The 27,449-nt window shown below is 38.8% G+C and overlaps 1 protein-coding gene across 3 annotated transcripts in view; it reads right to left on the reverse strand.

Annotated features, from left to right (window-relative positions):
• fstl5 (follistatin-like 5) overlaps positions 1-27,449 on the reverse strand; it is a 175,049-nt gene that overhangs the window by 6,317 nt on the left and 141,283 nt on the right. For all 3 annotated transcript variants that reach the window (XM_039813230.1, XM_039813229.1, XM_039813231.1), the window contains 5 exons: positions 19,164-19,190; positions 18,814-18,932; positions 12,399-12,548; positions 9,423-9,530; positions 5,946-6,070 (listed from right to left, as the gene is read on the reverse strand). In XM_039813230.1, coding sequence (XP_039669164.1) covers positions 5,946-6,070; positions 9,423-9,530; positions 12,399-12,548; positions 18,814-18,932; positions 19,164-19,190 — 529 coding nt within the window. The remainder of the gene's footprint in view (positions 1-5,945; positions 6,071-9,422; positions 9,531-12,398; positions 12,549-18,813; positions 18,933-19,163; positions 19,191-27,449) is intronic.

Genomic DNA, 27,449 nt, shown 5'->3' on the forward strand with positions numbered 1-27,449 from the left:
CTCCTTCCACGGAGTTTAGTTACTGTTGAGCAAGATAATAAGCTCCGTTGGTCCGTCTCGTCACATCCCGCGATTTGATGAGAACGCCACCCCGCGGTCCTGTGTAGACCGACGAAGCTGTGATCTCCGCGAAGAATCAGCTGTTTAGCTCACCAGAGTTTGTATAATGAACGTCCCCTTGTTCAGACAAAATTCTCAGAGCCTGCCCTAACTTCACATTAGTCCAGACCTGAGTGAACGAGAGGATTGGTCATTATCGATAATCAAGATCCAAAGTGTCTTTTCTTTGTCTAAAACGTGCTTTCCTTTCCTGTTTTACACTTACCTAACATACACACACGTTTACACCATGATTTACACACGCGCGCCATTTTGAACAGCTGGCCAACAACTAGTCACGTAAGAGCATACACGGCTTCACAACTGCGCTTCGGAGTGTCTCTTTGTTAGTAACGTGTTAGCTTGAACAGCTAACCGGCTAGCCCCAGCCACGTGGCGCTGCAACACAGCCCACTACCGCCCTCCTGGGGTTAAATAGCGTTTGTGTTGCTCACGCAAGCAGCCACTTTTTTTATGTTCTTAACCGGACTACAAACTGTCCCACATCCTGCGGTCTCATCACCTCTCCCCTCCTCCTCTCTACACACACACACACACACACACACACACACACACACACACACACACACACACACACACACACACACACACACAGACATGCTCACCACATGCTTGCTGTTTGTTTTTGCTTTGTTGTAGTTCGTAAATGGTATATTTGATGATTTAACAATTATTGATTGGTTATCAGTATTTTTGAAGTTAAATAAATTCTGTCATACTTTAAATAGCAAATAAGGGCTGGTTAAACAGGTCTGAGCTCGAATTCACCCTTCTTTTGTTCCTTCAAAGATACCAGATAAATTAATCAAATGAATTAAGATCTGTATTTTAAAGGGAACACCACCAATGAGACAGTTTCACGGCTCAGTTATTGGTCCCTGGTTCCAGGGTGGTGCCCCGTTTTGATTTTTTCAATTTGGTAAAGTTATGAACACATTACATGTCATTCAGCTGACGCTTTTATCCAAAGCGACTTACAATTGCTATATATGTCAGAGGTCGCACGCCTCTAGGGACACATTGGTTGATGTATCGCAGTGGGATTTGAACCTGGATCTCCCACACCAAAGGCATGTGTCATATCCACTGTGCCATCACCACCCCACACATATTCATAACTTCATTAATATTAATAAAACATCTTTGATAATTTGCCAATAATTGAATCTGTACCCATACCAATTCCCAACATATCTGATGTGACAGATCAATGGTAGAGCACACATACTGTGATATTTTGGTAACATGCTGAGAAGCTTAAGGTCAATGGTGCACTAATCCTGCAATAACATGATTATTTTCAAGAAAAGCAAAATATGTTTTTCATGTTGATACATGATGAAATTAATAATCGGACATTGTTTGACCTCGCTCTAATGTGAACACAGCTGGGTTGCTTCAAAGGCAGACGCAGATTGCTGTAAGCCAAACTGACAGCTGCCGTTTGTACAAATGATTAATGCTTTAAAGATGCTCACTGGTTTTGCTCAACAGGGTTATGTTTAACTAAAGCTACTTCCCATTTTATTATCTTATCATCATGTCAATATTTTCAGTTAAAGAAATGACTGGGTCTCAACACTTGCTCTGCAGTTCAGTTAAAGCTCCTGCGGGCAACATTCATGAACAGGGAACAGAACAATGAATGTTGCACAGTGAAAGATATCTATAACATAGCAATTCTTGTTCAGCCATCCTCCAGCGCAAAAACATCGAATCAACATCTCGCTTGGCTTGTTTTGCCTGTGTCTGTGCGAAAAATAGGTGCAGGCAGCCTGAGCTGCAGGCTACTGTAGATGTGGATAAAAATAAGAAATAACAGCTTTTTTTTGCTGACATGCAGAGTTGCCTGACTGTAAGTCGATGGTTTTAATGAATGACAGCCCCCAGAAGTTCCTGCTCGCTTTATAGTAGCTGCTGAGGGAATCCCCTAGTCATTAAACAATCCCAGGAAGTAGCTGAATATATGTCGGCTGTTCGCACACTGCTCATGTTGCTAAATCGACTAATCAATGCTGCTGTACCTGCCAACAGACAAACGACTGTCTCAGTAAAAGATGAAAAAGAAGGCCACAAGGCAGCAGTTAATTTAAGGTTTCCTGCATCCATGCACATACTGTACTAAAGCTCTTTGTATACTGATATATTCTCCCAGATATCAAAAAGACTACTGTACACCACTGTTAACAAAACTATTTTGAGTTTGTAACAAAACTACTGCACATGGAGAACCAATGGCTTATCAATGTGACATATCCACCTGCTTTCATCTGAATATCAAGAATCACATCTTGACTTAAGTCTGACCTTGGTTAAACTAACTTTAGGTCAGTCACACAACACAGTTTTCTAATGAAATGTTGATTGAGAAAATTGGCAAAATAGGTTATGAAAAGAATTGTTTGTTGCAGCTCTAAAAATTAGAAATAGTACAGTAAACTGTGACAGAATAACCTATACTACTACTACCCCTCCTGTGAACAAGCCTGAGCTCACTGCGTGTCGTCACTGCAAGTCTACTGGAGAATGGAGGACATTTGTGTTTGTGTTTTCAGGAAATGTCTCATGCACATCTGTGTGTCTGGGGAGACCCGAAGAGGTGCTACTTTCAATTCTTGCTTGCTTTTCAACATTTCGAAGAATTTTACATCAGTTATCTTGTTTGTCTTAGATTTTAAGTAGCCTAGCGATGTTTGGAATGGTCTCAATTTGGAGTTAAAACAATATTTGATAAATCAATCAAAAGAAAATGGACTACAATTTTGAGTTACGTTACCAAATGTGCATTTCTGAGATAAAGCCTGACATCCCCCTTTCTGCTATCTATTTTGCAAGGGCACATTTGCTGCATCCAGGGCTAAGCGCCGCCCAAGGCAATTCTGATTGGTTTAAAGAACTACAAACAATCCTGAGTGTTTTTCCCCAGCCAGACCACACCATCTATGTTATAAATACAAACCCCAATTCCAATGTAGTTGAGACGTTGTGTAAAACATAAATAGAAACAGAATGCAATGATTTGTAGGGGTGCACGATTCAGAGAATGTCACGATTCGATATTGATTTTTAGGCTCAAGATTAGATTCAAAATTGATTTTCGATTAAAAAAATGATTCTCGATTTAAAAATTCAATAAAAAGATTCACAGTATGTAAATGTAGTTACTTTTCCCATGTGATTGCAGTAGACCTACAATTTACAAGAAAAGAAACAAAAAATTATATGTAGTTTGATATTACTTTAATACAAAATTTGTTGCCATTCATACAAAAATAAAAGCTTTTGCAACTAAAAACTGCAAAGTGCCAAGCTTTTGGCCAGCTTTCAAATACATTTTATTCAAGTATAAAATAAAACTGTTAAATAAAAAGAGCTTTTCCGTCAGAGTTTGGTGGGAGTTTAGAGCATTGAAAGAGCGCGTTGGTTGACTGGCATGTTAGGTACTTTAGGTTGTTGTTCGTCCACGTCTTTAATGTTAATCTCTGGGTGATGGTGTACCATGTGAGTTCTCAAGTTTGTGGTGTTTCCAAAATACTTAACTTTCACTTTGCAAAGCCTGTATATAGCATGATTCCTATCAAGTTCCGTCTTCCCCTCGAGGTTATAAAAGCCGAAATGTGTCCAAACTCTCGCCTTCAAAGAGGATGGAGCAGGTTGAATAATTCTTTCTGTGATGTTTGCCATTGTTTGCGCCGACTAAACTACTTCGGCTGCACTCGTTCTTCTTCTGATTATGACAAGTGCCCAGGCGTCAGTGTGAATTCGACGCAGCGCCATATATGGGAATGGCGAGCTAAACGCATTTCAGGACAATAGTATACACGCCATTACAAAACGATTTTTGGAATTCTATTAATTGATTTTGAATCAGTAGAGCTTGAATCGCGATACGAATGTGAAACGATTTATTTGCACACCCCTAATGATTTGCAAATCCTTTCCACCTAGATTTAATTGAATACACTACAAAGACAAGATATGTAATGTTCAAACTTTAAACTTTATTGTTTCTTTTGCTAATATTCACTCATTTTGAATTTGATGCCTGCAACACGTTCCAAAAAAGCTGGGACAGGAGCATGTTCACCACTGTGTTACATCTCCTTGCCTTTTAACAACACTCATTAAGCATTTGGGAACTGAGGACACTAATTTTTGAAGCTTTGTAGGTGGAATTCTTTCCCATTCTTGCTTGATGTACGACTTCAGTTGCTCAACAGTCCGGGCTCTCTGTTCTCTCGTATTTTGCTCTTCATAATGCGCCGCACATTTTCAAGACAGGGAGACAGGTCTGGGCTGCAGCAGGCCAGTCTAGTACCTGCACGCTGTTGTAACACATATAGAATGTGGCTTAGCATTGTCTTGCTGAAATAAGCATCGACGTCCCTGAAAAAGACATTGCTTGGATGGCAGGATATGTTGCTCCTAAACCTGTATATGTACCTTTCAGCATTAATGGTGCCTTCACAGCTGTGCAAGTTACCCATGCCATGGGCACTAACACACCCCCATACCATCACAGATGCTGGCTTTTGAACTTAGCGCTGATAACAATCTGGATGGTCCTTTTCCTCTTTGGCCCGGAGGACGTGACGTCCATGATTTCAAAAACAATTTGAAATGTGGACTCGTCGGACCACAGCACGCTTTTCCACTTTGCGTCAGTCCATCTCAGATGAGCTCGGGCCCAGAGAAGCCACCGGCGTTTCTGGGTGTTGTTGATGTATGGCTTTCGCTTTGCATTGTAGAGTGTCAACTTGTAGATGTAGCAACGAACTGTGTTGATGGACAATGGTTTTCCCAAGTGTTTCTGAGCCCATGTGGTAATATTCTTTACATAATGTTTTTAATGCAGTGCCGCCTGAGAGATCGAAGGTCAAGGCATTCAATGTTGGTTTTCAGCCTTGCCGCTTACGTGCAGAGATTTCTCCATATTCCCTGAGTCTTTCGATGATATTATGGACTATAGATGATGAAATCCTTAAATAATTGTACATTGAGAAACGTTGTTCTTAAACTGTTGGACTATTTGCGCATGCAGTTGTTCACAAAGTGGTGAACCCCTCCTTTTATACCCAATCATGACCCTCCCCTGTTTCCAATTAACCTGTTCACCTGTGGAATGTTCCAAACATGTATTTTTTGTTGCCCCTGTCCCAGCTTTTTTGGAACGTGTTGTAGGCATCAAATTCAAAATTAGTGAATATTTGCAAAAACAGTTTGAGTTTGAACATTAAATATCTTGTCGTTGTAGTGTATTCAATTGAATATAGGTGGAAAGGATTTGCAAATCATTGTATTCTGTTTTTATTTACGTTTTACACAATGTCCCAACTTCATTGGAATTGGGGTTTGTAGCTTTGTTTCCATTAAATAATGTAACTTATCGATAGTGTGTTATTAAAGTTTCAAATTAATTCTTCTATGGTGATTAGTGTTTATAATGCCCAGCCCAACTGGCAGAATTACAAGACTGATCTTTTAGTAATTAAAAAAAATGTCAGTTGTTAATTAGCTTTTGGATTCATAAATTCAGGTATAAAAACTTAATTTGACAGCTGCTGTAACACAGGTTTATTTTTAGAACTATTTCAGGTGATCGGCCACGGTCTCCTCTGCAGCACAGATGACCTCTGGGCCTTTCTCCAAAAACCTCAATTACCACCTTAACAGACAAGCACACACTCAATTTCATACAAAATGCCTGTCCAAATCATTATCGTAGCATTCAGTCTAGGAAAAATAGTGAATGAAATGCCAATGAGGGGAATGTAATTTGTGAATTAATTTGCATTAGGAGTGTTCGTGGTTCATACTGGACGCACCTGATGTGGTTAATGATGAGGCTGGAGGCGGGAATGAAGAAGTCGTCCACCTTGTCGAAGCGTCTGCCGATCGGCTGTGTGTGAACGGTGTGGTGGGAGACTCTTCCACTGGCCTGATTTATCACCTGGTGAACACCAATGAAAAAGTGGTGGGTGTCAAGCATGTGCGTGATGAGTCTGTAACTCATACTTATTTGTAGCTCACAACCACAATGGAGAAATACTTGTAATTGACGTTTTTCATGTAAAGTAAGAGTTTCCTTTCATTAAAACCATGAAATACACTCAAAAAAACACGCAATATGTTGCTATCATGTTTAACTGTGCTTGGGTGCACTGATGTTGGAGCTTCACAGTGGGAGGCGATGTGTGCTGTTGTCACTGGTGTCTAAATAATACTTGTGCATGCATGGAAGTTTGCAGAGATGTGATTGTGTGTAGGCAGTGTTTGCTTTGATTGTGCCACAAAGCACAAAGCAAATTGCCACAGCCCAAACCCTGCATTATAAATTTCTGTGCAGGCGATGACAAACAGGTTTTTTTAAGGAACTAAAAAAACAACACTCAAGCTGAATCAAGAATCACGATCTTTAAGTGTGTGACATTCAGTATCACCAGTAAGTATTTGGACGGCTTCACATTACAGCTGTTCTGTATTCCGGCACACTAGATCTAAATTAAATTAGTAATGACATTGTCATTCAATTTGAAGGCGTTTACATCTATATTAAGTGGACAGTGTAAGAATTAAAACCCTTTCACTGTCCTGCTGAAACATGAGGGGATTGCATATACAAGACAATTTGTTAACCTAACATGGATGTGAGTACAGCTACAACGACAAATTGGCCATGCTGATATTAGCTTATTGCAGACACCATAAATCTCCTTTATTTACCTCAGCGCCAGAGAGAATGAAGCTTTTATTTCTAATTTCCTGTTCCTCAGTTAATGCAAACTTAACTTCCTCCATGTTTGCCTGTTGATGGATTAATTCAGTAGAATGTTAATTCCCACAGCACTTATTCCATCAGTAAAGCAAGAGTCATGTCAGGAGTTCAAGTTTTCCTTTTTCTTCGAAAGATGTTAAGATACCATTAATGAAACTGGTAACACTTTATAATAATGGTACATGAAATTTAATGTCTACATGCAAGACTTCATGCATGAAAAAGCATGAATTTAGTACTTAATGAACAGTAATGTCAGTATTCAGTAATGTACAAGGATTAATAGTATCTCATGCATGACTTAATGCAGAAACAATACATTAATTAATGCATCAATTAAGGTATTTGAATCATCATGGCTTATGATTCATGTCTTCTTCAAAAACACTGAGCAGTCACAGCAGTGTACATATATTCTGAGGAATTGTAGTGTTGTAATCACGGTTAACTAAACATTACTTCTTCATAACTTCATCATGTTTGTGGTCCTTCAAATAAAGTGCTGACCTGGTCCATCTTTAACATTGATGAATGAGATATGATTAATGATGGCATAACATTAAATGTATTACGAATTAAAGGAGTGGGTTGGCAAGGTCATGACATTGACACAAAAAGTATACTGCAGATGCATTTTTATAGTTGCTTTATTCACAACAACATAAGGCACTTAAACAGTAATGCCGAGAACAATGCTCAGCCAAGTAGGATATCTATGAATTTTACTTTTTACTAACTTCTAAGTATCTGAACACCAGAAATGTCTTGACTTTTTTTTTTTTATTTGAGGGGTCACAAAGATGATTGCTGCATATGCCACTATTAATCATATCTTATTTATCAGTGTTAAAGATGGACCAGGTCAGCACTTTATTTGAAGGGCCACACACATGATGAAGTAATGAAGAAATAATGTTTAGTTAATCATGATTACAAACACTACCATTCAGTTTCTTTAGCCTGTCACTTTAACTACAGATTTACCTATGACGACGACATGATCATTTTTAAATTAAGAAATCAGGATGATTGCATTAAGTCATGCATTTGATACTTATTAATCCTTATACGTTACTTATAGTTTATTAAGTATTAAGTACTACATGAATGAATTCATGCTGTTTCATGCATGGAGTCATGCATAAATTCATACTAATTCATCTCCCATTATTATAAAGTGTTAACATGAAACGTATCACCACCTCCACAGTCTTCCTTTACAATACACATTGTGCCCACCTCCCCACATGTAGGTTTTTAATGTGAAAAAATATAGTTTTGTTGATGGTAGCTTAACATCGTTCACAAGTATGGCAAAGAAGAAATTAAAATGAAAACATTATTTCTGTTAAAAAAGAGTGATGAGTATTATATGATTCTGTTGTACTGATGGAAAAGTACATTATACTACATGTATCATGTGAGCCGATGTAGTAGGCTGCAGCTAATTCCATCCCCCTCAGTGTTTATTTTTTTACCCAGCCTTTATTAGTGGCCTGCCTTTATTTGTTCATACTGGCCACGGCCCAGCTATTATTTGAATACTGGCTTTTATATAAGAATGATGATATTGTACATCCATGATGGAGTATATGTCAGCCAATAAGTAACATGAAATTGCCATCCACAATAGCCAGGGTTTATTGATAAAACAGCTGAGTAAATAAAAATCATGGTCACAAATCTTTAAAAAATGCTAAAATAATTAAGTAATTATTTTTTATTGGCTGATGTATCATGATTTTTATTTGTGGAATATCATTCTGACTACAGATGTGACCAAACAGCACTTTACCCTCATTCAGTAGTCATTGTTTTTATTTCAAATCCAATGTGCTGGCGTTCTGAGCCAAAACATTTGAAAATATGTCACTGTCCAAATACTTGCACATTACACTAAGTGACTATTAATTGCCCCCTCATCAAGCAAAACAAATGAACAATTAAATATCCCAGGGAAGCTGCAGTGATTAATGCCACATTCATGTCATACTGGAGAAAAGGGGAAGAACGGGACATTTAATTAGTTGTAATTCCCTGCCAAAATGGGGATTATATGTTTATTTACAATATACTGTATGTGTGTTGCTATGAAATTGTTGTTTGTTGTAGGTAGAATAAAGTCTATAAGTGTAAATACGATCACTGTGGTTTTTATGACCTTGCGTTTGCCTTTGTTGACAAACCTATGCAATTTGTAAAGCTCTGTGGTCAAAACAATTAGTCAATGAATCGGACTCTATTTTGATAATCCATTTATTGTTTAAACAAATAAAAAGTTCAGTTTTATATTGTAAATATGTAAATATTGAGTTTTCTTGGGTTGGTCGGACAAAACGAGCAATTAGAAGACACCACTTTGGGGTTGGGGAACTTGTGACGGACATTTTATCGATAAAATACACAGCATAATCAACAACGGCCCTTGAATGTCTAATGTTCTGCCTTTCAACCGTTTCACAAGGATAAAACTCTGCAGAGGAATAACTATAATTGAAGTGTAATAAATAGTGAATTGTGGACTCACCTGGAGAGTAGGCAAGTTCTTCTCCATGTCTCCCCAGCTGAGCAGCCACACCTGGTCGTGAGATTTGTCATAGTGAAGCTTCACAGGATAAGGGTCTGTGCTGACCGTCTGGAGGGACACACAATCAAATACAACCAAACTGAGCCTTTAAAGACAGCAGGGCCACAGAATAAGAATTCAAGGCAATCTAGACTTTGCTTTTGAAGAGATCCTTTTTTGATGTGCAGTGGTAATGCTTCTGAAAAGTTTTCCTGCAGACTAATGCATCAGGGGTTGACAGGAGCAAGTCTTCTTTTAACAAGGCAGTGCGGAGGTGTGCTTTTTATGTTTAAGGTGCTTTTGGTGTTGAGCTGCATTTCAAATCAAGTGGTGACAGACACAATTGCTTTACCACACTGAAGTAATTGCTTTCAGTCTTTATCCGTTCCTTGACACGTGAGCGCAATATTCCAAGTCAGAACAATAGATGAGTCACTTGTGACAAAGAAGCTCTCCTCGTGCATTAAGTCAACCTGAGTGCAGATAGACGGCCACCTCAACGGGAATGCACCTGGGAGAAGATGGCATGCAGTAGCTACAACCTCAGTAGCTACAACCTCAACAGCAGCAAGAAAAAAGTCATCTTTTTCCAAGAAAATTACTGCATCCCTGTATTCCCACAATATCCTTTGACTGCAGCTTACTTTCTATACTATTTGTTTTTCCAAATGGCTCTAATAGTATTATTTACCTAGGCAAAATATATATTGTATCACTGAGAGTGCAAACAGCTCCTGAGAGGGTTATTGCAAATAAGATGAGGATATCTGTTGAAATCTAACTAATCTCTGAGCATGTAGTCATCGGAGAAAACAGGTGTTCATGTTGTTCTTTTTCTCTTGACTAACAAGTTCTTTCTGGCTAAGGGAAGATTTGCGAGATCCTCCGCCAATATGTTTGTGTAACTTTAGTGCCAGATCTGTCAGAGATGAAACGCGGAGAGCATTACAGCACCTTCAAACATTCATCTGTGTGCACTTTGCAATTAATCAGTTTGAACATTCAAAATACAATCTGCTCATTAAAAAGTCTTCACCGAGCATTTCATTGTTTACAAATTTCAAAATGCAATTTGCTCATTATTATTACTTTACGCATGTCAATCATATCAATAATTCTATGAGAAAATGGAAAGCAGTGAAACATGAAACTGTAAACCAGAACTCGTGTCTCTCTTACTATTCGAGCCAAGAGACGGGTTCAGGTGGTTAATTAACAACTGCTAATATAATGCAATGAAGTTAAACCTCCAGGCGACTGAATAATAAGCTTGTGACAGTCTCTGGGACACCAACCTGCTTACAGGCAAGTCCCTGAGAGGCTTTCAAGGTGTAAACAGCCATCACGGTGTCAGAAACATCTGCAGGGATCTGAGCAACCATGGATTAGGTTGACACACCCAAAAGCCCACTGACACTGATGATTTAACTCAATGCTGCTCACTAGAAATGGGCTGAAAGTTGTCATGAAGGAATTGTGCAACTCCCTGAGTCTGCCTCGCAAAATAAAATTCCCTCAGGAAAATAAATGGTGCTGCAAGGTGGCAGAGTGCTTGAGGCATTGCCTTTTACACCATCTGTGAGGAAAACTGCAGTTGCCATGTTACAATATCTATGAGGGGGTTGCCAGGTTACAGTATCCGTGAAGAGGTGGGTCTCGGGGTTACTTGGTCACCACATCAATGTGGCAGTTAAGTGTAGGTCTTGACTGTAGCAATATGTACGAAATGGGTCAGGTCAGGGGTAAGCAGGTAAACTAAAGGTGAGAAAACTGATCTTAAACAACACAGACTCATAGATCATCAGTGCAAGTAGAAAAAAAAAGAGCAGGGGCGAAGCACTCTTAAGGCTTTGGTCAAGTGGGAAACCAACACAGTGTCATTTAGAATTTTTTTTAACCAGATGTCACAAAGTCCTGTCATCTGTAGTCAAACTAGGGTTGTGTTTGATAGCACTTTATCACACCTGAATTCTTTCAAATTCTTTCATCAAATCTAATACGTTTTTAGCTTTCAACATTTGCAAGAAACTACAATTAACATAATTAAATCTAGATCTGCAATCAGCTGTTGTTCACTGAGAAGGCATAAACTGTTTTGAGTGGCAGCCTGATTAATGTTCACAACCTGTAGCTACAACTTGAAAATGAGATGAAATGTTGATTAAATGTAGCAGACACATTTAGAATAACAGGTGTAAGCCTACTTACTTTGACACTTTAACACAACCTACTTGATCCAAATACTCACGTCCTGATTCAGAACTAGCATGACATTTATCAATTAAACCGTCAAAACACTGACGAAACATTGAGTCAACCGCCTGTCAAACATGTCTTGCATGCAGCCTCCTACCGAACATTTGAAGCTCGCCAGGGTCAGTATCAGCACACCACAGGACTTACTCTTGCGTATTAGTATCCTACTAAATTATTACTCAAGTAGAATATTTTAAGTGCAGGCATATCTAATGTGCAAGCTGTTTCCAAAAAGGAAACAGTTCCCCATGCACTTTGGGTAAAAAATAGAGCATGTAGAAGAAGTAGTCCAATGATCTCAAATATTTGAGTTTCTAGATGAAGGACAATGTATCAAATCGAATCCTGAGTCAAAGTCGATTTAATGAAAAAGCATGTCCTCCATTCAACAAAATCAAACATAAAAAATACCCATATGAAGTAATGATTTATATTAGGGTGTTTTTGGTATTATAACTGTTTGACAAAATAAGTCAAAGAGAATGGAAAGTCACTCACCTTGTGCAACCTTGAGTTTTTTTGGCATAGACAGAGGCAGGAAAAACCTTCACATTCACCAAACAGGAAAAAGCTATTGCTCTGGGTAAAATTGTTAACTCCTACCACACCACTTATACATTGTTCTAATGTTGCTGACACAATTGACATGAACCTGGTTTTCCAATTTATCCTGAAAACTACCTGAACAGCCTTCTGAGACTGGATGTCAACTATGAGCACTCGGTCCAAGGTTGGCTGTGTCACATAAATAAACTTGTCCTTGATGTTGACCGCTGATGACCACACACACCTCTGAACCTCCTCTCCTGGTGAGGTGGGGCACACCTCCTCCTGGAAGAAAAACAAAAGCACATTCTTGTCAACTAATTGTTTTTCACATCACAAGGAAATGCGTCTCATTAAAAAACAATTATCTTCATCTAGTCGTTATTCTGTGTTGTTTACCACTTGCATTCTTATCTCCCTTGCTGATGTGAGTTGTGTTATCTTGGCAACTTAAATAAATAAGCTTCGAGAGGTCCTGAAAAATCTCTGTAATCGCTCCCATTTGTCCATACATAATCCACGGCACAAAGCCTGCAGACGATATGGCTGTTCAACTTACAGTCCTGGCAGCTCTCGCCTCCCTGGCCAACGGTAACCTTAACCGGCCTTCTATCTCAGGAGCTCCCCCACCCCCCCCAGCCCTCCAAGCTTTGAGGCTCTGCCTCTGTGGGGCGATTTAGGGAGCTGTTGGCCAGCAAGGATGAATGAAGTGCTCCGGCATTGCAGGATGAACTCTCCCTCCCATATTTACAACCGCAGAGGCAGTCCATGACAGGTGCCTTCCCTACAGGCCAACTTCTCTCAGTTAGAGGGGCATTAGGTAATGTATGGACTTCATTGAACTATATGAGGGGGAGCAGCAGCATCGCTGGCAGAATTTATCTCATCTATAGTCCCCCCAAACACACACACACACACACACACACACACACTCTCTCTGTCTCTCTCTCTTTGTCTCTCTCTCTCTCTCTCTCTTATCACGTCCTCTGCATTTTATCTGTAGAAACTCAGGTTCATTTGGGCAGACATGCAACAATATCATCTAGTAGATAGGTTGTTGGATGCAGAATGCTAAAACAATGACGTTTTTGGGCTACAAAACAAGGTTTTCAATTCTTTGCAGCTGTAATGTCTTTGTCAGTTTCCAGTTGTAGCGCAATCTGTCAGGGTTTTTGATCTAAAATCGTTTGACTCATTGGTATTGAACCCTGTGAAACCCCTGCAGTCCCACACTGTAGTCATTTTGTGCTTCTTGGTTGTAAATATCTCACTTATTGAACCTTTTAAAAGGTGAAAAATCGAACATCTGATGCCCAGCTGAGGGTGTGAACGGAGGCGGCTGAAATCCTCCCTGTGTTAGCGTGTTGCATATGTCTGTATGTGTGTGGGTGCGTATTATGTATGTGATTTATGTAGTAACTGACAGCTTCTAAAGACTGCAGCAGGTTTGTTTTTTTCCTTTGTTATGGACATGCTTTCACTACATATACAGCACAGTGTACATGTTTCATGTATACACTAAAGTCTGTACTATATACGACAGTATTTAGCACTGGAATCACACCAGGTACAATACAGTACTGTATCTTTTGAACAGAAACTGTTAAAAAAAATGCAAAATGTTTCTTAAAAAGATGCCCACCCTTTTCCCTTGTGAATCTGGTTAGTAACATTCTAAACAAGTATGTTTAGAAATATAAGGGTTCTGATATTCCCCAGTTAAGCCACTGGATGATTTGTAGTGCTAATATATTTGTGAGACAACATCAGCCACATCTGTGGGGAGGAAAGATGGCAGAAAACAGTGAAACAGCAACATCCAAAGTGTCAAAAAGACTCTCACATACACACTTCTATTCTTTCAAGGTGTTTCTGTAAGGTCTCAATGCAAACTGCTATAAACATACACAGTATGATATGGTGTTGATTTGAGAATATTTCAACATGGTATGCTGTTTAAATTGTACTGTAGATAACTCAATTTGAATTTACATGTAATAACATCACATTTTAAGATACTGATTCACCAGAAAGGAAGCAAAGTTCATCACATATTATATATGAGGCTCATTGACCAATTTGAACCTAGATTTTGTTTTCAGAAAAAGGTGCAGATTAGTTCAAACAGGTTGTGTTGATCACCACAGTAAATATGAAGTTAATGGAACAATTAGGAGCTCAGAAAATGCTTCTGGTGAAAGTGAAGAATGCGGAGAAAGTGCAAATTAGCTTCTGATTATGTAACGGAGTCTCTTTGATTATTTACAACAAGAAAACACAGTGATTACCCTACGAATGGTATTTTGAAAATTCAAACTGTTTTAATCAAGTTTTACCTGTTTAATGTATCTGCTTTAATTATCAAAATAAACACATTATGATTGTTTTTACCAACCATACAAAGCCATGTGTGCATGTTACATTATCTATACATATCCACAATACCCTCCCTATGTTTAACTAATAAAAAAGAACCAATTAACACAGGAATCGATGCAATGCTGTGGCAGCGAGAAAAACATGGATGCTTCTTCTCGGCTGCAATGGGAAGAAGAATTAAGATACTTTCTGGTACGAATTTACCACAATTGGACATCACAGTGTTTGCCCGCTACTGTGTGCATCACAGTAAAACACTCTATATGGTAGTTAAGGATAATGGATTGGCTGCACGATTACCATAAACAAATCAATCAATGCTCGTCTGCAATGGCGAAAACGTGAGTTCCATGCTGGGAGCGGCCCCATGTGCTCACACAGCAATCCCCCATGACAGCACTGGAACTGGCATCACAGCGCTTGCGGTGATTGATATCCTAATACAAACACACCTCTCAGAGGAACGCTCGGCTGATTGTTGTGCATTCAAGGCATCGCTTTATGTATAACAGCCATCCAATAAGCGCGGGGGCTCCTGGATGAAAAGCAGCTCAGAGGAAAGCGTCCATTCGAGAACACATGTAAATCTAACAGGTATCTATCAGCAACCTGCTTTGAATATTTTGCTGCTTGAAGGCTTTGGTGATAAACGGTGTCAGTGTGGGGGAGGCTGCTGAGCGGTGAAATCCCCTCTGACTGCCTGTGGTCTGCAAATTAACAGGCTCACCGCTGTAAGGCCCCCTGTGTCCACTGGGCATTAACTAACCCAGCTAGCAAGAACTAGCCGGAAGAACGTGTGACTATCAACCACTTTAAAGCTGCACTGATCAATAGTATTACGTTAACAATATAAACATTTACTATGTGTAATATGTAAGGGGTTGCTCGTAATGAAGAACCTCTTGAAATCTATCATCCAACTCAGTTACCCTCAACTCGACAAAGCCTTTTACCATCTTTCAGATCATTATTTTGGTTTTACAACTTTACTGTTTTGGTTCAGTCTGACTGCTAGTCTATATCCACGACGTTCCACTTCTGGGATTGCTCCGTTGCCGCCGGAAATTCCACTGGATGTCACGCTACCTTCACCTTTCTTTGTGTTGTAATTTTAAACTCCGGTGTATTAATGAGGACTATGGTTAACTGCTCCTCAGATCTCTGCAGGGTAAATTGAGACAGCTAGCTAGACTATCTGTCCAATCTGAGTTTTCTGTTGCAAGACTAAAACAACTTTTGAACATACACATGTTCCACCAATTTCTCCCATCCCGGAATGCTGTGGACTAGCCAGACCTTTCTCCGCAGTGCTGTGGAGGAAGATCTGGCAATACGAGACTATCTGACTGCTGATCAACAGCAGCAGGCAGCTGTTTTAGGCAAAAACAGCTCTTTTAAACCCACTGTACAGCCAGATTTTACAGTCAAATATACAGTGGTTAAAAGGAGAGTTAACATTGGAATCATAAGGTGGACATAAACAGACTCCAAATGAATGCACGGTCTGCTGTAAATAGGCTTTAGGTTTGCTCTGTACAGCCCTCCTTTGCCTGAAGCTGAAACGCACAAAACAACTTTTCATTTTTTTTCATTTTTATAATTTCATAGCACTGTTTTTGATGGCTGTCTGTTCACATAATTTATTTTTCTCTATTTGTCCTATATTCTTTGTCGCTGTTAGATCTCCAAAAAAAAGTATCTCCAAAATGTCAACTTCTCATGAAATAAGAAAAAAAAAATTGTTTTTCCAATACATAAAGGAACAGTTAATTTCTCTTACAAATTAGAAAATACAGTGATACATAATTTTCATCAAAAAGTAATGTCTTACTGTAAAAAAATCAATCATGATAACTTCTCTGCACTGTGAGTAATTTACAACTATTTGTCCATTCATTTGACAAGGAATAGAGATCATACATGTGCTCTCAATAAATAAACAAATGCATCTGGGTACAAATCATATGTGTGCACTTATATCTAAGCTGGCAACATGGTGGTTGGAGGCTGTCCTCTAAATTCGCAGGTGCAACAGAAAAGCCTTCTCTTGGGCAGGACACTAAACCTTTACCTGCTTGGCTGCATTTTAATAAGAATCTCAGTTAAATCCCTGTGCAAACTATATTGACTGCTAATGATTGATTTTAGTAGCTGTTACTAGGACAGGCAACAGGAGGACGCTTGTCAAGGCCAGCGTATAATGAATCACATGAGTCGCATATTACCAGATTTTGCTATTCATAAACGCAAACCCCTAACTGTTTACTCACAGGAGTTCACTGTTGTCATTGCTTCATGGTGGAGAATGTACAGTTTTAGATTTATGTCTGCCAAGGTCTCGCAACATCATTGATCGCTCCCTTTAACACTTCTATTTTATTAACTTGTTCTTATACAAGGTTTTCTAATGTAATAAAATAGAGATTTCAACTGCAATATGGCAACTGTGGTTGGTGTGTGAGTCCTTGGCAGGCATAAATCATTAGTTTTTTTTAACTTACCTCAACAAGAAAGATATGCGTGTTATTCCCACACAGATTCTTTAGAGACCCATTACAAACCAAACGTCTACAAGTAGTACAAATAAGTTATGCTCTCATAAAACGATGGATTGGAAAGTTTGTAAGTACACCAGAAGTTTATGTAAATAACACTTGCCTGCTGGCTTCTGCTCTCTGCTGTTGTTGTTGCTGCTGTAAGACGAGTGCTTAGGGCCGTCTACAAATTACAACACCGAAAAGAGATGCAACAAAAATATTTATTAATTAAACTTTTTTTTTTAAAGTAAGTGCTGTAGTATAACTAGCAGGAGACAAGTAATAATTGAGGTAAGTTTGGAGACATTACCTTATTTAACATTGAATTAATAAATATTTTTTGTTATACTTCTTTTCGTTGTAGTAATTTGTAGACGGCCCTAAGCACTCGTCTAACTGCGATAGCAGCAACAGCATAAGAGAGCTGAAGAGAGCAGGTAAGTGTTCATAAACTTCTGGTGTTACTTAACAAACTTTCCAATCCATCGCTTTTTGAGAGCAAAAACTATTTTGTACTACTTGTAGAAGTTTGGTATCATTTCGGGCATTATTAGTGGGGTAACTTACAAGATACAAACGTGGGTCCATTAGCCCCTGCGCTAAGCTATTCAGCGGCTAACGCTACTCTAGCTAACTCTCCCAATGTTAGACCCAGGTGAAAAAAGCTTCTGGGGGGGTGTTTGGCTCGAGGTCATGGTGCAAAGGACCCTAGGGTGAATTACTCCGAACCATCACTTTAAGGAATTTTTAGGGTTTTAGAAGAAAAAATGCTGTACATTTTTTTACCTAGATAATGTTTGAGTTCTTAGGATTGAATCCACATAGCCAGGTTAAATGATAAAAAAGATGAGCAAAATACAAAAATAAAAGGTACTAGCCTTGTATGTATAAAGAACAATCTCTGAACAAAATATTGACATATTATCAACTCAGAACCTTCAGCAAACAGTTGCTTAGTTAAAATTCCGCAGACATTGAGCAACATTAGCATTCATTTAAAGTTGTGTTTCTGGCCACGCCACAAATTTAAGTACATTAGTCATACTCCTTTTAGCTCTGTTTTGATCTCCACTAACTAAAATATTACGCTGATAAATGTTTGAGATTCTTAACCAGCTAGTTGCAAACTTTTTCTGTCTGCTGTTTGGTGCTGGGCAGGTAGCGTACAGTGGGTTCATCAGAGGGGTTTTTTCTTCCGTTGTAGGCCATAAAACTAAAACAATAAGCTGAAATACATTTGCAGAATCCCAAACAGCATTTTGGTACAAAAAAAATCACAGAGCTTAAAAGTCTACTGGGCGCTCCACTGACAGTGAGCAGAAGGTAAAGCTCATGATTTATTGATCAGTTTACTCTCATATTTAAGCTAATTCTTGCCACAGCACTGATAATGAGCCTGTAACTGAATTCAAAACAGCCGAGGATCATAGGTATTGTACCAAACCAAAACACACTGATAAGACTGGGATTTCTCAGAAACTAAGTTGAAATTTTAAACATCAATGACACCAAAACATAAACCTATATGATTGGTGAATTATCTAGGAAACTGCTGTGTTTTCTATGTTGAGTAACATTGAGGCTAATATCGGAATGAATCTCTATGAAAGTGAGTCACTTTCACGACCACTCACCTGCAGCGCCAGCAGCTTCTCACTGGGCTTAATGTGTCGCTGTATCTCACATGCCACAGGCTGAATGACTTTAATACCGTCGTCATAGAACACATAGAACATGTTGCCAATGCCGAGACCTGGAAACGATGCAGAAACAGCCCTGTTACACACAGTACACACCTAAAAATAGCTTATGAGACTGCACAGTGTGAACATGTGCAACGGAAATAAGCCTACAACATTGTTATCTACTTTCAAAGCATCAAATCATTTAATCCCTCTCATCACAGTTCAGTAACCCTATTACAAAAATTCAATTAACTCAGTTTAATGAATGCTATAGTGAAGCAGAGGCAGGCAAGACGTACCTTCTTCTCGCCACAAAATGTTTGCCACTGTGAGGGAGAAAAAGAGGAAAGCACAGTTGAAAATCAATGTAAGAATCAATGGGGTCCCTTTGTGAGAGCTAACACCCAAACACTTACTCCTATTGAGGTAAAGAGGAAACCAGACTGCATGAAAGTTTTATGGAAACTGTGTCTCTGACACCTAGTGCAACAAACAATCGATAGAGCCCTCTGCTTGGAAATAATTTGATACAAAACACTGTGAAATGGAGTGCAGTCAACATACAAGGACTGTAAAACAGTTTATGGTTTTTGATTTGATTTTTTTGTGAGGATGCTGCAATACAAGTATGCAGAGAGATGTGAAATAGGTCAAAAATAAAATATTAGACGTCATGTCATCCTCCATCAATATGAGCTGTATCGATAAGCCACCTTAGACATGGGACCATGACCATATGGCCATGAGTAGTCCACAGGTTTCAAGCTCAGATGATTATCATAAATCATTAGGAGGGATTATGAGTGTTCATTCTTCAGCAAAACCAGTTCCGGCTCCTATAACAGGTAATTTCTCATTAATTCACTTAGAGGTGACTAATGATGTGAAATGTCAAATGTAAGCCACATAACACACGGAGTGCTTTAATGGGCGACCGGAAACGCAGATCAGCTGTTGGCTTTTAAAGCAGCCACTAGGCACTGAGAGAAAAGATATTCTTGCTTGAAATTGCATGACTAAAGAGTGATGTGGTAAGGAGAAAATTTGAAGCCATTATAAAATTATTTTCCATGCAGATTCTGCTACTCAATCATTCTTATCCTCCACCACACCAGCAACACTACTATCCTCTCACACTGGCTTTTTAACTGTGACCTTCTCTCTCATTGTTCATCTGTCCCCTGGTCTTCCCTCTGCTTCCACCCCATCTTCCATTCAGGCATGTTCAGTCTACAAACCAATCTCCAGCCCAATTCACATCCGATTCTAATCTCGCCTCTATTGCAGTGCTCATTCCCGCAGCCTCTTGCTCGGGTGGACAGATCCAGAGAAAGAAAAGGGGGGAAACAAAGCCAACTAGACACCACTCTGCCGTTAGTCAGCCTTAATCTTTCAAAAATGCTTTGTCAAGTGTTTCTTGTGCACTCTTGCATACCTTTTAGCTCATTAAAACTTACACAAAAGGAGTGGGGTCTATAGATAGAGAGAGAAAGAAGGAAGGCGGGTAAGGGCAAAATAAAAAAAACATTACAATTTATCTGAGATGTGCCAAAAGTGGAAAATGGAGAAAATGGAAAAGATGAGTTGAGATGAGATCTTGTGTGCCCCGGTCTTTTCCAATAGCCCACAGTATTGATGCTATTCATCACTTGGCAGAAAGACTGTAGCTGTTCTGCACATACAAGGGGCCTATACATCAACTTCATCATCCATATAACAAAACAAGCTGGCTGCCACTGCAGGCGGTGAGTTCACTCTTTCTGGCCGTAATAACTGTGTTTCCACTGGGCTCCAAAGATTGGGAACACCACGCTCACCAGCCAGCCTGGACTCTGCAGTTCCTTCCCGTCAGCAAGGTTACAAAAAAATCAATTTGTTTACAAGAGCTGCGACAGTGGGTAAAACAGCCTGTGGTGTTTACCATAGCGTCATGGCAGAAGACCGCGGATGCATAATATAGGTAGAGTAATTGGATCACAGTAGATGCAAATGCAAAATGTAACTCAGGGTGACTGCTTTGGGGGTGCAGGGTTTCGCTGCTCTTTCCAGAGATTATCCCAGAAGTTTGTTGAAAACGTTGACCCCGGCAGTGTGTTTAAGTTCTGCTTTAATTATAAGCACCACACAAATACTTTATTATTGACGTACTGTAACTGTTGTAGGCAGTTACGAGGAAGCAAAACGGGAATGAAACTTTTTTTTTAGTCATCTGCATTGGTACAAAAAAAAATATCCTTTTAGTGCAGTGACTAATAACATGCAGGACAGGTACACCACATACTGTATCTATACTGCAGCTATGCCAAAAATACCTTTGATGCATCTGCCAGATTTCACTTACATCCAGGCCTGGATAAAGATGCCTCAGGACCTCCTGCTTTGGGTCTTAGATCAGCAGAAATTTGTATTTATCAATGGCGTCTCTAATACTTTCTCCAATTCTGCTCTCTTAAATGTTCCTTTTCTTAAATACATTATTACCTTTAGCGGACACTTTATTCCAACGCATGCATTTAACCATGACGGTACTACCTTTTCTCTTCAAATCTACTACCTCAAATGTACTCCAGTGTTTTAATTTTTTTCAATATTGATTCTCTGTATATAGAAAGTATGACACTGTCACATATTATATTTCATAATCAGGGATTACTTACCCTGAAAATGTTCTTAATTAGCTTTGTACTATAAGCAATGGGGAGCTACATTACCACACAATTGTTGGCAAAAATTAGAAGAGTTCCAGGGGCCTGTTTCACAAAACCAGGATAAGGGATTAAGCCGTGATTTCCCAGTTATCCTGGCTCAATTTAGCCTTGACTCGGTTTCACAAAAGCGGAGGCACATAAATCACCATGGAGATTTATTCTGTGCAGCTAGCCTGCTCCTGACCAGGCTAACAGTCAGGATTTATTTAATCCTGGAACCTTTTCTGTTCACCCAGCACTGGTTTTACCCTATTGTTATTATCAGCCTGGATTAAAATACAGCATATTGCTGTTCATTTAAGAAAAGTTATTAGTTAAAGTTGTGACCATTATTTTTTATAATTATTCATGTGACAGTCATTGTTACTGTTATATTGCTGTATGAAGACTGATGTTCATATTGTTGTTAGAAGTTTGATGAATATATTATGGCAGTTTTTGAGATGATTAGAAAAGGCTGATAAAATTTCAAATGTGTTTCAAATGAAGTCTGTTACTAAGGGCAATATATACAATGCTGTACATTTCTATAGTTGACCAATGCACCTTGAATTATTTTAGTTGAGAATTTATTTTTTATTATTCTTTAACAATAAGGATCGTGTTTATTCCTCTTTCATGTGCATTGTATTTGGAATTCTTGGCACACAATTTGTGTTGTCCAGTAAACTGGGACTATATTTGGGAGGATTGAACAATTTTAAGAACATATTCTTATTGTACAATCCTCCCAAATTATAGTCTTAGTTCACTGGACCAGTAACTATCTAGTGATGTAGGCTACTGTACATTCATATAACAACAGGTAGAGGACAACTCAATGGTTTTTGAACTTTTTTGCTGGGGGGAAATAACTGATGAATATACTCTGTTCCATTCATGTTTACAGTGTGCATGGAATTTATCACTTAATTATCTTTATAGAAAACTCGTCCTCTATAAAAAATAAAAAAAACGCGAGAAAAAGCGTGGCAGATAATTTATGAACTACTGCTTTTAACTGAAACCATTCAATGAGTCACTGTCATTTGCAAAAACGAACAGTTGTATGCTACACTTTGCATTAAAAGCGAGCAGTGGAAGTTAATGACTTAGGAAACTTATATTTTAGCCCATGAGAGAGAGAGAGAGAGAGAGAGGAACAGAGTGAAAGAGATATTTACGCATCATATTTTAGCGTTGTAGAAAATTGATCTTGATGGTAAATTTCAAGGCAAAGAGTACAACTGTTAATTTGTGAAAATGATTAGTAGCCTAATCCTTGAATGGTATGATTATGACGGTTTCAATTCAGAGCCGTGGTCAGTTATGTTTAGGCTGCTTACGCATTCAGTCAGTCCGAGATCGTCTGCTGCGCTTTTTCTCGCTGTTTCATTACAGCGGCCGTGTTTCTTTTCTTTTTATACAAATAATGTGTTTCACGTCATCATACTTCCACAAGAAGCTGCTGCTCACTCTGTATAAAGTATGTACAATATGTATTCTCCATTTTGGCATCACTAAATCTGTGATCGACCTCGCGGTCTTTTGAGGAAAGCCGACGCGCATCTATCTGAATTACTTCAGCCTGGCTCGACCTAGTCGCTCCTCCTCAGCCTGGCTTGGCCTTTGTGAAACGCACCAAGCCAGGATGCACAGATTAGACTAGGTCAAGCCTCGCTTTATCAGTTATCCTGGATTTAGATATTCTGCTTTTGTGAAACAGGCCCCAGGTGAAGTTGATTAGCTGAGTTTTTGAGTGTTAAACTTTTAAATGAATGGTACCTAAGGAGTTTTTATTCTCTGACTTTAACTTTAGTCATTTAGTCATGCATATTTAATGTTTTTAAGAAATACTTTGATTTGAAACAAAGTTTCCAGAGGCTTTAACAGATAAAGCTGGTAATACTATATTTTTCTTAGTGTCAACAAATCCCATTAAAAGACCACAACCGACAATGTGTCAGTCCATTCCTCAATACTTTCCTGCTTCCCTACCCTGTCTGTGCCCATTGGTTCATACTGCAGACATTAATCTTTAAAAACAGGTCACACTATATGGCTTCTTTTTTTTAAGGCTCTGTTATTACCTAAAACATCTGGGCTTTGTAGTTTTTATCAAACGTTACTCAAACTGGAGTAAAGCGTTAATTTGTTGCTAGCTATTGAAAGAGCATGTCACCCATTTTGTTTTTGGAATTTGTGGACAACAATGGAGCTCTATGGCACACAGGAATATGATGAATCAGGCTTTGGCTACACAGACCATATATGTTAGTAGGATCAACTCCTTGTTGGTTTTGTTCTATTCATATGTTTTGTAGATAATACTAACCCTTGTATTGTCCTTCGTGTCATGGGGACTTGTTTAGTTTATTTAACACATTGAAGTGCAGGATGGGTCTCGGGACCCCGAAGGACGAGGCCCCGGCCAGTTCACGCAAAATGTCATCACATAGTACGCAAGGGGCACCAGGGACCCGAAGTTCAACGCAAGGCCAATACAAAACGTGGTCCCAGTGACCCGAAGGACAACACAAGGGCTAAACATACTAAAGAATATCACCAGACGTATACTTTCCACATTACTACTACATTACATACTTTTAACATCCAGTGCAAATAATTCATAATCTTAAGGCATTGTGAAAGCTTTCTTTGCCTCAACCTTAAAGCACAGTGAGTTTTAGGGGTCAAAGAGAAGGTCATGAAACTGAAACTCTCAGAAGGTAAGTACAGTTACAAGGTATATTTTTCTTGGCGTGATTTGCAAAATGAAGGAAAAAAAAGTCACTAAGGGTCATTTTAAAGGCTGAGATATTTCATGTCTAATTCAAAGCAGCCACCAACTGATGGTGGCATTTCTAGTGCTAAAGTGAATACCGATGAAAAAAAAAAAATCAGTTTCATTGCTTTGTGCTTCTCACCTGGCTTCTTCTCTCTGCACTACACACAGTCACGACTCCACTAGTAATCAAGTCCCACTTCAGACAGGACAAGACGTCTAAAAAAATGTTGAACAATTTTTTCTATTGATTTTAGCATCTCTGTGACGCATATATTTGAACGTGCTTAAAGATTGAGGGCTAACTTCAACAGCAGGTCCCTGGCAGTACTATTTACAGTCAGGTAGAATAAGGAAGCTTTCAAAACAACAAGACTGACTGCACTAGAATCAGAGCTGGAGGCCTGTGGAGGATTGAAGGCAGTATCATTACTTTAACAGGAAAAGTATTCAAAAGACTTAATACTTGGGAGAAAGATCCATGAGTTTTGGAAAATATACAAGTTACTGGAGAGAGTTTGAAACATCGAATGTTGAAAAATAGTGGTTGAGCTCATCACCAACAAAAACTGCAATGGGAGACGTGGAGGGGTAAAAATCTGTCTGAGCAATGAATATGAACCACCTACAGTAATGGAAAAGGTCAGGTTTCTACTATTTCAACATATGAACGATATGAACATATGAATGGTTTTTCATTCAGATTTACAATGGTTTGTAAAGTAACTTAGGGAGACTAATTCTATATAACCTTTTTCTTAGTTCAGTTTTACAAACGGTTTCCTCGTAATGTAAAATAAATAATTTATTAATCTGTGTTTTACAGAACGCATCATCAGAAATATTTATAAGCTGTCGTGTTGTAACCAAGGCTTAAAAGGTGTTGGTTTTACAATATTAATTTCACAAAGCCTTCAGCATGAAACTCAGTCGACAGGCAGTAGGCTTCCGACACCGTGGATAGCGTCACTGCCTGGTTAGAGCTCCTTGTTGCTGACAGCTTGTCCAACACTGTTAAAGCCCACTGTGATGGGGAGGGGAGGGACACCGCTGACGGAAACGTGGACGCTATTTTGGCATGAGCTGATCTTCTCTATTCAGAGAATATGGAGCAGACTGCATGGTGGACCGTGCAGAATAAAACAGCTTTGTGCAGACTTTGGTGTGGAGGACTGGTTCTCGTCCGTGTGCCTTTGAGGCACGGGAGATTGCAATTGCATGAGATTTTGTTCCAACCAATCACTTCACAGCGGATTTCACTGATTAGATCTTCCCCTCTCCCTGAATGTGTGAAATCAAACAGTGTTTAATTGGAACAAAAGTTGTTGAACTGTTAAAACGTCATAAAAAGATTGTTTAGAAACACTGTAAAGAATATGGAATAAAGGCAAAGGAGTATGTAGAAAATAGAATTGGGTAAAATATAGAGAGCACAGAGAAGAATATAGAGCAAAGAAAGCACAGTCTATACAGTAAAAAAATAAAGGGCTGAAAAGGTGCAACAAAGGGTATTTATTAGGATGAATTGATTTGTCATTGAGGGAGGTTAGAGTGTTACTCCTCTAACAGTGATCCAACAATTATTTGCTAAATTTGGAAACTTCTGCCCTTGAAAATATATTTTTCCTAACTAAGTCATTAAGTGCCATGTGTACCATATTATTTTATAAGAGAAAAGAGAAAGGAAATTATGCCAATAGGATCAAATAATCCCACACAGTTTCAGGAAATGTCTCGAGATTAGTCTCAGTATCTTCACACAAGACAGACCAATCAGATCTTTCACTTTTTCAAAACAACTTAATTTATATTGGAAACCGGTAAAATAATCTCACCCCATCTACAGATGGGATTTAGTAACAGACTCCTGACTGAGTGGGGATGTTTTGCAGCGCAGTACTTTCCAGCCCACTACAGTTCCAAGACTTTCTGTTCCTGCTGAGGTATGTAAAGGTCATACATTACTTATTGGTCCTCTACAGTGAGTCATGAGGTATTGACTAAAGAAAACGTAAAGAAGAAGTAGATTAAAGAGTACATACTGGAGTCGTGAGTAGAATATAAAACAGTACTGTCCGCATTTTACGACCGGACGCTCGTTACCTCGTAAGTGTACACTCACTGTTTATTATGGTACAAATGTATCTAATTTACAAAACAGGCTAAAATGTAGGGTAGATTAACCTGAATGTTAGATTTACAATCCATGAAACGTGCTTAGTTGACAAAACAGAGTCAAAGGTACTTACTGGAGATAAAGTAAACCGAATGAACTGAAGCTGAATATTTCAGTCATAATCATAATTATTTACTTTACGGCCAGCTGTTTTAAGTTTGCAACTGAAGCTCATTCTTTCATTACCTCCCTTGACTTTTTGTCTCTCTGCCTTTGTTACCTCTGTCATATACTGTATGTGTAGCCAATAATAAACTATATTTACATTATGTTACATTAACCTTAGCTAACCAGTCAACTGTTAGCCCATTAAAATGTTTCAGCAACTATGAGTGCTGAAATATCTAATGTAATGTGGTGAAGTAATTAATTAGCAATATACTGTAAGCACTGAAAACTTCCCCGAATCTCATTAAAGTCTTAATTATTCGCAAAAGTTCAAGGGTAACTGTTACAGCACAATGCCCACAAACAAAATACTAGTGCTGCTGCCATGTTGTGTCCTCTATGCTAATTACCTTTCTAATGAGAACCAATTAAGAACGAAATAGCCACACAGTAAAACCTTAATCATAACTGCTCAGTATATCACCGATATAATAACAATAAAATAACTTTTATTGAGACAATTCATGCACAAAGACAATAAGACGGAAAGGAAAAAAAGAAAGTTACAGATGGAAAAGTGGCACTATAGAGGATGATATCCTTAATTAACATGAGACGTCCTCCAACATCATTCTAGAATTATTTCTTGATTTTGTCCACAAGGGCACTCCAGCTAAAGAGGGCAAGGGGTCTTGGCTATGTAGTGTATATACTGGCTCATCTGCTTGAGCCAGTATATACACTACATAGTACTCTGAATGTCCCTGATATAAGGCATGAAGTACGGCATGAAGTGGAGAGACTGAAGCAGCAAATGCTCGTTCTGAGC

The sequence above is a fragment of the Perca fluviatilis genome, chromosome 10 (genome assembly GCF_010015445.1).
Source record: "Perca fluviatilis chromosome 10, GENO_Pfluv_1.0, whole genome shotgun sequence".
Taxonomy (NCBI): domain Eukaryota; kingdom Metazoa; phylum Chordata; class Actinopteri; order Perciformes; family Percidae; genus Perca; species Perca fluviatilis.